The 11,644-nt window shown below is 46.6% G+C and overlaps 1 protein-coding gene across 5 annotated transcripts in view; it reads right to left on the bottom strand.

Annotated features, from left to right (window-relative positions):
- Positions 1–542: 542 nt before the first annotated feature.
- The window catches only part of Ppara (peroxisome proliferator activated receptor alpha), a 64,296-nt gene continuing 53,194 nt past the window's right edge, over positions 543–11,644 (bottom strand). For all 5 annotated transcript variants that reach the window (XM_031351908.1, XM_031351902.1, XM_031351896.1 and 2 more), the window contains exons 6-8: positions 11,417–11,619; positions 3,719–4,166; positions 543–1,270 (exon numbers count right to left, since the gene is read on the bottom strand). In XM_031351908.1, the coding sequence (XP_031207768.1) occupies positions 1,023–1,270; positions 3,719–4,166; positions 11,417–11,619 (899 nt within the window). In that variant the 3' untranslated portion in view covers positions 543–1,022. The remainder of the gene's footprint in view (positions 1,271–3,718; positions 4,167–11,416; positions 11,620–11,644) is intronic.

Genomic DNA, 11,644 nt, shown 5'->3' with positions numbered 1-11,644 from the left:
GGAGGGAGAGGGAGAGGGAGAGGAAGGAGGGGGAATCTCATCACCACTTCTACCTCTACTCCCGAGAGAGAGGGGGGATCTCATCACCAAGAGAGGTTTTTGTTTTTTTGTTTTTGTTTTTAAAAGTAGTAAAGTGTCACATCAAAGGAGCTGCCAAAGGGGTGGGGAGCCACACCTCTTTTGTGAATCTACCTCTGATATTGCTGCCTTGCCCACACGCTGAGGGTCTGACATGAGCAGAGGTGCAGAACTCGGGGCTCATCCTGTCTTTGTCTGTCAGACACTAGCTGAGGCCTCCTGAGGCTTCTTGAGACGTAACTTTCTGGGAATCTTTTACACAAATCTGACCGTGCACCCCCTTCCCCACGAGTCAGTTACACCCTCCAGAACAGTTAAGGCTACAGAGAGAAAGATGGGATAGCTTATCAAACTCTTCTCGAATGTTCTCAGAAGCCAGCTCTCTTTCTTAGAGCCAGGAAACACAAGTGAAGTCCTTCCCAATAAACATTTTTTTTTCTTTTTTTTTCTTTTTTTTTTTTTTGGCCACGTTTAAATGGCTAGCCTTGGGCCACACCTTGACTTGTAGGTTTTTAAAGGTTAAAAAGTGCAGATTAGTTTCAGGGATTTACAAGGATGCACACAGCCAGAAGGACGACAGGAAGGGAATAGACCGCTCGGACTTTGAGGTTACCCGTTAATTAATGGCGAATTATAAATGCAACATAGAGTGCTGCGCAGTGATTAGCATTGGGCCAGTTAAGATCAGACTGGGGACTGCCATTGTCTGTCATTGTCTGAATCCTATTAGCCTCCGATCACCCCCATTTCGGTAGCAGGTAGTCTTAGAAGTGCCCATTCAGAAAGTAAGGACGTGGGAAGAGCCTGCATTACCTAGGCTCAGCCCTCTTCATTCCCCAAGGGTAGGAGGGAGGCCACCTGTGCAAATCCCTGCTCTCCTGTATGGGGCCCGCAGACCTCGGAGGTCCCTGAACCGTGGCATCAGCCTGCCATCTCAGGAAAGATCAGTACATGTCTCTGTAGATCTCCTGCAACAGTGGGTGCAGCGCTGCGTCGGACTCGGTCTTCTTGATGACCTGCACGAGCTGCGCATGCTCCGTGACCAGCTGCCGTAGGTCCACCATTTTTTGAAGGAGTTTTGGGAAGAGAAAGGCATCATCCGGATGGTTGCTCTGCAGGTGGAGCTTGAGCACGTGCACAATCCCCTCCTGCAACTTCTCAATGTAGCCTATGTTTAGAAGGCCAGGTCGATCTATGCTCAAAAGAAGAAAAAGACGTCTGAGAGCGGCCATCTGAGAGCCCCCGTCAGTGGAGGAGCCAAGTGTCGCGGCTTGGTGTGGCCCTGCTAAGGAGGCACTGAGGAACCCATGTGGCAGCCGGACCAGAGGTCACTGCCTCTGATGGGTACAGACATGACTGACACTCCTAGCTATTCACAGGACCGGCCCGTAGTCCTACCCCACTCCCCCTTCCGATGCAGCCCCTACTTTTGGATTTGCCTGACAATCCCCAAACCACACCATATCTTTGTAGGAAGCAGAGTGCTTCTTCCTGTTGTGTAAACAGCTTCCCATCAGCAGCAAGAGATATGACAAGGTCAACAAGATTTTTTTTTTTTTCTTTTTGAGTCAGAGTTTCTCTGTGTAACCCTGGCTATCCTGAAACTTGCTTTGTAGACCCGATTGGTCTCTGCCTGACTCTCTGCCTCCTGAGTCCTGGGATTAAAAGTGTGTACCTCTACCACCCGAGGCTCTGTCTTAAAGCAACATTATCAGTACCTTTTGATAAGGCCCAGGTGGAAAGCAGACAGAGAAGTGACCAGGGCTGAACAGTCTGCCAAGGAGCTCCTGGAGTCCAGAGAGGACATATCAGGAAGTACCACTGCTCACCCTAGGTGACCTTCCTGGTACAGTCTCAGGTCCCTGTCCATCCATCCATCCATCCATCCATCCATCCACCCATCCATCCATAACTAGGGCTTAGAAGCTGCTAATGATGCAGTGTTTAGTTTGTCTTTTTAAAAATGATTTTATTTTTATTTTTATTTAAATTATGTATATATGTGTGTGTGTTGAGGGCTGGGGGGTGTTCCTGTGAGTATGGCTCTACAGAAGGCCAGAAGTGGGCATTGCATCCTCTGGAGCTGGAATTATATGCAATTGTGAACTGTCTGATATGGATTCTGAGAACTGAATCCATGCCAGGTCCTCTGCAAGAACAGTCCATGCTCTTAACCATCGAGCCGTCTCCCCAGGCCCTGATGTGGATATTAGTCTTCATTGGTTTTTTTGCAGGGACAGGTAAGACAGGGTTTCTCTGTGTAGGCCTGGCTCTCCTGGAACTTGCTCTGTAGAACAGGCTGGCCTTGAACTCACAGAGATCTACCAGCCTCTACATCTTGAGTGCTGAGATTAAAGGCATGCAGCACCACCGGGGTAAACCTTCACTGCTTTAGTAGTAAAATAAAAATAATAATTAAGGTTTTTGTGTATGTATGTATTTGAGGGTGGGCATGTGTGGAGGCCAGAAGTTAACCTTGGGTGATGTTCCTCTGGTGCCATCTACCTTGTTATTTGAGACAGGGTCTCTCACTGGCCTAGAACTCATTTACCAAGTAGGCTAGTCTGGTTGTCCAGTCAGCTCCAGGGATCTGTGTGTCTACCTCCATAGCACTGGGATTATAACAGTGTGCCCACACACCCAGTTTTTTTTTTTTTAATCTGGGTTCTGGGTTTGTAGTCAGATCCTCATGCTTGTGTGGCAAGCATTTTCCTGACAGAGCTGTCTTGTCAGCCCTGAGACCATACATATATGTTTCCCAACTGTAGAAGGATCAGCGGGGTCAGCGCAGGACTGTGGCCGTGAGGGGCTGCATATGTGTAGCTCTGTACTGGCTTTCTGCTTTCCCTGCCACACCCGATCACACAATGGGACCCCAAGAGCCTCCACAGATTTCTGTTGTTTTACGCTTTGTGGGAGTGTAATGATGCTTCTATCCAACACAGCCAGCCAGTGGCTGTGAAGGGCGGTGTGGCTGCTGGCAGATAGGACTATCACCCATAGGTCTACGCCAAGGCCAGGCAAGGTCAGCTGGGCTTACAGTAGGTGGATGACCTTCCTAGACAAGAGAGGAGGCTATTTAAAGAAGTGAGCTGCTAAGCCAAACATCAGGGACCGTACTGCCAGCTTCCCCAGAGAGGTCTGGCTCTTCCTTCCCTGGGTTCATTCCTTCTGGCAGAGCAGGTCTTGCAACTGTTTCCAGAGAGCATGGTAGTTTTCAGCGTGAATTAACATCAGTATTAACAGTGATAGCACCCTATCTACATCTGTACCATACTTTCCAGACTCTTATCTACTACAATAATTATGGTGCCAATAGTACAAATCGTCACAGTATATCATGTGTATCTTTGATGCTTATATTTGATATAATTGTATATTACCAGTGGAGCATATGTTTAATTCATGCATATAATATGCCAATATGCATTAGTGGATACTATAATAGGAATGCAGCTATAATATATCATAGCCATATTGTTCTAAGTTCTACTTGGCAGTAAGTTGGGCTCAAATACCATCCCACCCTGCCAGTGCTCACGTCACTATATCAGAATATATATTTGTCACCATATTGACAACACTGAGTCCCTACAGAAGGGGAAGCCTGTGAGTACCTGAGAGTGACAGATCCACTTACCTCCACAGCAAATTATAGCAGCCACAAACAGGGAAATGTCACTGTCATCCAGTTCTAAGGCATTGAACTTCATAGCGAAGTCAAACTTGGGTTCCATGATATCGCAGAACGGCTTCCTCAAGTTCTTTAGGAACTCACGCGTGATGAAGCCATTGCCATAAGCGATCAGCATCCCATCTTTGTTCATCAAGGAGGACAGCATTGTGAAGATGGCTTCATACACACCGTACTTTAGCAAGGTGACTTGGTCATTCAAGTCCAAGTTTGCAAAGCCTGGGATAGCCTTGGCAAATTCTGTGAGCTCTGTGACGGTCTCCACGGACATGCACTGGCAGCAGTGGAAGAATCGGACCTCTGCCTCCTTGTTTTCGACACCATTGGCCACCATCTTGGCCACAAGCGTCTTCTCCGCCATACACAAGGTCTCCATGTCATGTATGACAAAAGGCTACAAAGGAAGGTGGTCGAGTCAGTCAAGTGACGATTCTATGACAAGCTATGCAGTCCCCTTAAACATCAATGGGCCAGCAGCAGCTACCGTGTCCCAGTTGCCAAGCTGGGTGCTAGAGTGATTCAAAGTACATGTGCAGTGCAGTCCTGTCCTTGGACAATTTCAAACTCAGACAACATAATGTAAGTCAGTAAGATAATTGTTGTCAGGGCTGGAGAGATGGCTCAGTGGGTAAGAGCGCTTGCTGCTCTTGCAGAGGACGCTGGTTCCATTTCCAGCTCACAACCATTTGTAGCACCAGATCCAGAGAATCTAATGCCTTCTTCTTGCCTGTGCAGCACCACACAGGAAGGAGGTACACAGGCATAAACACAGCCAACACACCCGCACATATAAAATAAAAATAAATGAAAATTTAGAAGACAGCCATTGTTACTTCCTGGCCTTAGGTAGGGAATTCAACACCAAGAAATAAAAGTATGAGGCTTCAAAGACAGCTCGGTGGTTACAGGTGTGTACTGCCCACTTTTCCAGAGGACCAGAGTTCAGTTTTCTGGATCAATGGTGGGCAGCTCACAGCTACGTATAACTCCAGCTCCAGGGGACTTAATGCTCTTATCTAGACTCCAGGGGTACTATATTTACATGCACACACCCTCACAGACACATGCAGCATTAAAGATATAAAATCTAGAAAAAAAGGAAATGGAAGTAGCCCAAAGCACTGGCTCTGGCAGTGACGCTGAGATGAGAGGGTAGCAAAGCCCCTTTGCCAGACTCCTCGATACTACCGGAATGGTACTAGCATTAAAATAGTTCTTGATTTTATCCTTTCATAAACCTTGAAGGTCACCATAATTAATAATAAAAGTCAATTTAGCATTGACTTTTGGGTAAGTCTGGTGTATGATGGTCATGAGTGCCTTTCTACAGAAATCAGCAAACAGGCCTTGTTCAGCTCTGTAGAACGAGAGCAAGACCACTTTGCAGTATAGAAAACACCAGCCTTGTGTCAGTGGCCTGTCCTGGAATGAGGATGTCCAGATCCCAGCCTGGCTGCCTCTCCACTGCAGTACCATGGCATCCATACCTGCAGGCCTGCCACTTTATAAAGTCTAGTGAGCAGCCCAGCTTTGTCACTACTGTGTGTGTGTGCACACATGTGTGTGTGAGATGATTAATATAGATTGTCAAAATGGTGGGATTCAGAATTACTCATGAGACAAACTGTAAGGAAGACCCACCCTGAATGTGGGGGGCACCATTCCCTAGGCTGGAGTTCCAGACTGTTCATCTCGGCTTCCTGGCTGTGGCTACCATGTGACCAGCTGCCTAATGCGCTTGCCATCAAGCCTTTCCTACCGTGATGGACCAGATCCTCAAACTGTGAGCTAAAATGAACCCAGCATTAATTTACACTTGCCAGGTATTTTGTCACATCAATGGGACAAGCAACAAATAAAGTGACCAAAGACAATTAGCTGTGAGGTGACGCATCCTCATAGTGATGGCCACACCATTCCCAAGAGTCAAATGTGCACTCAGTCAGGATGCCCACTGGTGGATGAACTGATATGCCCAAGAGAATATTAGTCACCCATTAAAAAAAAAAAAAAAAAAGACGTCCTGGTATTTGTGACCAGGTGGATGGAACTGGAGGGCACAAACACTGAGTATTGTCACTCATGTGGGTGCTAGAAACATTGACCTCAGGAACAGAGAGCAGGAAAGGGACTCTAGAGAGAAGGGGGTGGGGATAGAGAGGGATCTGGTAATGCTGCTGACTCTAGATACCTTACATGGTCCATAAGGAGTTAAAGGTAGCTTGAACTTTCTGGACACAAGATGTTTAGGGACATGGACAGACATTGGGCTCTGGTTTTTTTTTTTTTTTTTTTTGAGACAGGGTTTCTCTGTGTAGCCCTGGCTGTCTTGGAACTCACTCTGTAGACCAGGCTGGCCTCGAACTCAGAAATCCGCCTGTATCTGCCTCCCAAGTGCTGGGATTAAAGGCGTGTGCCACCACCACCTGGCTTGGGCTCTGGTTTTATCAGTACACATTTTTTATTTGTGTCTAATTTTCAAACTCTATCCCATAAATGTGTATAATTTAAAAATATAAACTGGGACCTATTGTTTGCAGTCACTGCACTCTGCGGGATTAAATGTCAGGAACACTGAGAAGAACCAGCATATACCCCAGTCCTGGCCAGAATTCATATTTGTTAAGCAGGAATGATGATATTAAGAGACCTGAATTTTGTGACCATCTATACCACAAGGACACACACACACACACACACACACACACACACACGCACGCACTGTCTATACTGGGTGGACACAGGTCACTGATGAGGTGATCAGGCATTGCTACAGTCCCTCCTGGTGTATCTAAGCACAGAGATGAAGCATCCCAGCCATCTACAAGGTGTGTGACACATCCTACCCCATGCTGGGCCATCAAGAGCATCTTCAGGAACCACAGAACAGGTATGCAGTCAAGGCAGTCTGGTATGGAGGCAGGAGGATGTGCAGAGAAGAAGCAGTTTCCTGTGAGGTGTTTAACTAGAACCTGAATGTGGAATATAGCACTGGACCAAAAAAAATCTGATTCTAGGCTAAGATGGTGATGTATTAAAAGTGGTTCATTGTGGGGCTGGAGAGATGGCTCAGTGGTTAAGTGCATTACCTGCCTTCCACATGATCTGGTTCCACCAAGCAAGCACCCACATGGTAACTTATATAACAATCTCCAACTCTACTCCCAGGGAATCCAAATCCCTCTTCTACCTCCAAGAGCACTGCACACCTGTGGTGCAGGCAAAGCACCCATACACATGAAATAATTCAAGAAAATGACTCACGGACAAGTGAAAACATTTTGTGGGTGAGACTCTGAGCCCAGCTAAACATTTCAAGTCAGAACAAGGAAGACCACAAAAAACAGAGCTTCTCTAAAGGCCTTAATAGCCGGCCTGATACACACCTTTTGGGAATAATTTGGGAATAGTGGTGTTCTGGGGGTGGGAGGGAGACCATAGAAAGCCTGACTTAAAGGGATGAGAGAAGCCCAGTGGATTCTTTTAGGGCAGGAAAGATGGCGTGGTGGGTAAAAGTGTTTGCTTCCAAGCTGGAAAACCTGAGTGTGATCTCTGGAACCCATATAACACAAGAAGATGGACTCCTGTGAGATGCCCTCTGACCTCCACACACATGCCACCTGCATGCCTCTCTCTCATGCACGTGCGCGCGTGTGTACACCAGCACGAGTGCACATGCATGTACACACACACTAAATTTAATATAATTTTGATTAATTAAAAGCAAATGTCTATACTAAGTGAGTACTTCTTCTAAAGATTAGTTGCGATACTGGAGACTGAACTCGGGACCTGTTATGTGCTGGAAACGATTCTCTAGCAGAGAGGTGGATTCTCAGCCCTGAGACATTTCTTTTCTTGTCATTAGTGACGCAACGGTTAGGTGTAACAACCATTTCCATAGCATTCACATGGCGACAGGTGTTAGGAGCCGTCAGAGTGAGCTGCAGTGTAGGCTTCTCTGTGATTGCTAGGTGTGGTAGACTAGGTATGACCCTCAGAGACTCATGAGTTTGAATGCGTGGCCCATAGAAAGTGGCACTGTTAGGAGGTGTGGCCTTGTTGGAGGAAGTGTGTCGCTGTGGGAGTGGGCTTTGGGTTTCCTATGCTCAAGCTCCACCTAGTGTGGCACACAGTCTCCTTCTGCTGCCTGCACACTGACATGCTTCCCCCACTACAATGATAATGGGCTAATCCCCCGAGGTTGTAAATGTCCCTGATTAAATGTTTTCCTTTATAAGAGTTGCCATGGTCATGGTGTCTACTCACAGCAATAGAATCCTAACTAAGACAGTATCTTTATTCTCATTCTCAACACTGTCTTTTTCTTTTTCTTTTTTAAAGATTTATTTTATTTATTTATTTTATGATTATGAGTACACTGTAGCTGTACAGATGGCCGTGAGCCATCATGTGTGTGGCTGCTGGGAATTGAACTCAGGACCTCTGCCGGCCCTGCTTGCTCCGGTATAATTTGCTGCAGCTGTCTTCAGACGCACCAGAAGAGGGCGTCCTATCTCATTACGGGTGGTTGTGAGCCACAATGTGGTTGCTGGGATCCGAACTCAGGACCTTTGGAAGAGCAGTCAGTGCTCTTACCTGCTGAGCCATCTCGCCAGCCCAACACTGTCTTTTTCTAATGTGCACTCAGCAGAAATAAAAGTGGAAAGCAAGCAAGTGCTGTAGTCAAGATTTACAGCACATGCATGCTCCTCTCTCATGTGTGTGCACACATGTGCACACACACATACCCACATACCACACACATACACACACACACACACACACACACACACACACACAGAAAATGTACACACAACTAAAACTACAATGACTTGGGGCTAAAGACATGGCCGAACAGATAAGAGTATAAGAGTATTAGCTGCTTTTCCAAAGGACCCTGGTTCAATTCCCAGCACCTGCACAGCAGCTAATGAACTGTCTGTAATTCCAGTTCCAAGGGAGCTGACATCCTCACACAAACACACATACAGGCAAAACACCAGTGCACATACAAACTCTTCTGAAAATACAATAACTCATTAAAAATTCTAAGTCTGGTTAGGCCTGGAGGTACATACCTATTATCCTAGTACTCAGAAGGCTGAGGCAGGAGGATCCCACGAGTTTAAAAGCAGCACTGAGCTAGTGAGACCTCTCTCTCTCTCTCTCTCTCTCTCTCTCTCTCTCTCTCTCTTTCTCTCTCTTACTCACTCACACACACACACACACACACACACACAGAGGCATGCATACATACACAAAATAAATATTTTAAATCTTATAAAAGGCATAGCCTATGGCCTCTTGATGTCACCGCAGCAACAAGACCAGAATCTTATAGACATACAAGGACAGTGAAGCTGGTGGTAGGCACTCTGCCACCTGGACATCTCCCAGGCTGGGCACAGTTGGAAGAAGAAAGATGGGGTCTCCCACTGGAGCAGCAAGTTCTGGGAAGCAAGCCAGCAGTCTGGGCAGGAGGGGAAGAAGGCCTGGCCTCCGAAATGACACGAAACCTGGAAGTAGGAAGTGATTCTGGCCAGCAGTGTGAACAAAAGCAGCTAGATAGTGTGTCTAAAGCTGGTCCTGCACAGATATTTGTGGCTGAAGCAGGCAGTTAGTTGCCATAAGCCATTAATTTGTATGTGAGTGTGAGTGTGTGTGTGATGTTTGATGTGTGATACATATGAATGTACATGTTCGTATGGAATCTGGGTACATGAGGAAGACAATGTAGGACAGTTTCCTCAATCTGTCTCTGTCTTATTTTTTGAGACAAGTTCTCTCACTGAACCTGAACTTACTGGTGTAGCTAAGTCCACTGTCCAGCAAGCTACAGTGAGCCTCTTGTCTCTCCCTCCACAGTGCTGGGATTGAAGATGTGCATGGCCACATCTGGCTCTTTATGTATGTGCGGGGATCCAAGCTCAGGTCCTGACGCATTATACACTCAGAGACATCTCTCACCCCTCCCCCTAGTCTGTATTTCTCCTACGGCAGCCTCCAGCCCTGGACTATTATGCTATCGCTCATTTCCCCGTGAGTCCTGACTCTCCTTAGCTGTGACGGAGGGTGGTGGGACCCTCCTAAGAACCGTGTGGTGAAGAAGACAGAGGGACTCAGCAGAGATCAAATCAGTGCCCAGCAAGCAGAGTATTTGGGTGTGAGTAAAGCTGACTTTCACGTTTGCTCTAAGTCTCAAAGTTTGAGGGAGAAATAAAATAGAAGGGTCTCAAGTGGAGATTCTGATCTCCCTCATCTGAGGTCATCATCACAGAGATGCAGACTTTACCCCTAGATCTAGAAAGCTCTAATTCAGTGGTTCTCACCCTGTGGGTTGAGATCCCTTTGGGTTGCATATTGGATATCCTGCATACCAGATATTTACATTATGATTCACAACAGTAGAAAATCACAGTTACAAAGTAGCAATGGAATAATTTTATGGTGTGTGTATGTATGGGGGGGGTGTCACCTTGACACGAGGAATCCTGTATTAAAGGATCGAAGCATTAGGAAGGTTGAAAAGCCTGCTCTAATTGGAAAAGGCCTCTGGGCCCAGCTGATGTGGGATTTGCTGGAAGCTTCTAAAATGTCTCAACTCACTTCATTAGAGAATTTACTAAAGGATTAGAAGTCCCAGTAAAAGAGAGGTGGGGCTTGCTCATTAAAATATGTACCTTATGAAATTCTTCATTTTCCCGTGACTAGAAATTCTAGCTTGTGATACCCTATAAGGAAGCCTCCAAGCTATTCATTAGCGCAAAATAAACCAGTCATACCAGGCACACAGGATAAAGGCAAGAGTCCTCATGTGCCAAGTGAGGGCTGCTCCCTCTGTGAAAATGGCTCTTGACCCCCTTCTAGAGTGCATACAGGCGTATCTGGCTGTGGGAACTGTGGGTCACCAACCAGGCAAGTGTTATAGGAGCTACAGAGACGGGGCAAGCTGAAATATACCAGGTACTTCCTGTCAACAAAGGGCCCTCCACAAGACCTGAGCCACCACATTAAAGAAAAAGCAAGGGGCTGGAGAGATGGCTCAATGGTTAAGAGCACTGACTGCTCTTCCAAAGGTCCTGAGTTCAAATCCCAGCAACCACATGGTGGCTCACAACCATCCGAAATGAGATCTGATGCCCTCTTCCGGTGCGTCTGAAGACAGCTACAGTGTACTTACATATAATAAATAAATCTTAAAAAAGAAAAGAAGAAAAAGCGAGAAGGCAACAAAGACGGCAGGTATGGTTTTAGCAGAAAGAACGAGAATGGTAGGAAGGAGAACGAGTAGGGAAGGGATAGGTTTGGTTTCTGGCCTTCAGATAGGGATTAAAATGCACTTGAGAAGCACCCCGATACTAGGTAAGGTATTAACTAGATTATTTTTGTTGTGTCAATCACACAGCCTTTATAATGCCCAGGTTGCTAGGAGCTGAGGCGAGCCCAGGGAAGAAGGCAGCAGCTGGCATCAGAGTACATCTTAGAACCTCAGAATGACCCCATGTTTCCATGGCCCTTCCTGGGACTTTGGGATAAATTCTATTTCCTACACTGGACAATGTTCTCAGTCGTTCCCTGTGACTGGAGCTGACATATCGCCAAGGGACATTTCGAGGTACCAAGGGTGGCAGAAGCACCTACCGGGTTGTTGCTGGTCTTCCCGGCAAGTATGACCCGGGCCTTGACCTTGTTCATATTGAAGTTCTTCAGGTAGGCTTCGTGGATTCTCTTGCCCAGAGATTTGAGGTCTGCAGTTTCCGAATCTTTCAGATCGTGTTCACAGGTAAGAATCTCTGCTTTCAGCTTTGCTTTTTCGGATCTTGGCATTCTTCCAAAACGAATTGCTGGAGTTGGGGTGAGGATGGAACG

This window comes from Mastomys coucha, unplaced genomic scaffold (assembly GCF_008632895.1).
Source record: "Mastomys coucha isolate ucsf_1 unplaced genomic scaffold, UCSF_Mcou_1 pScaffold11, whole genome shotgun sequence".
NCBI lineage: Eukaryota > Metazoa > Chordata > Mammalia > Rodentia > Muridae > Mastomys > Mastomys coucha.
The sequence above is the reverse complement of the archived record's forward strand: the minus strand, read 5'-3'. Positions and strand labels throughout refer to the sequence as shown.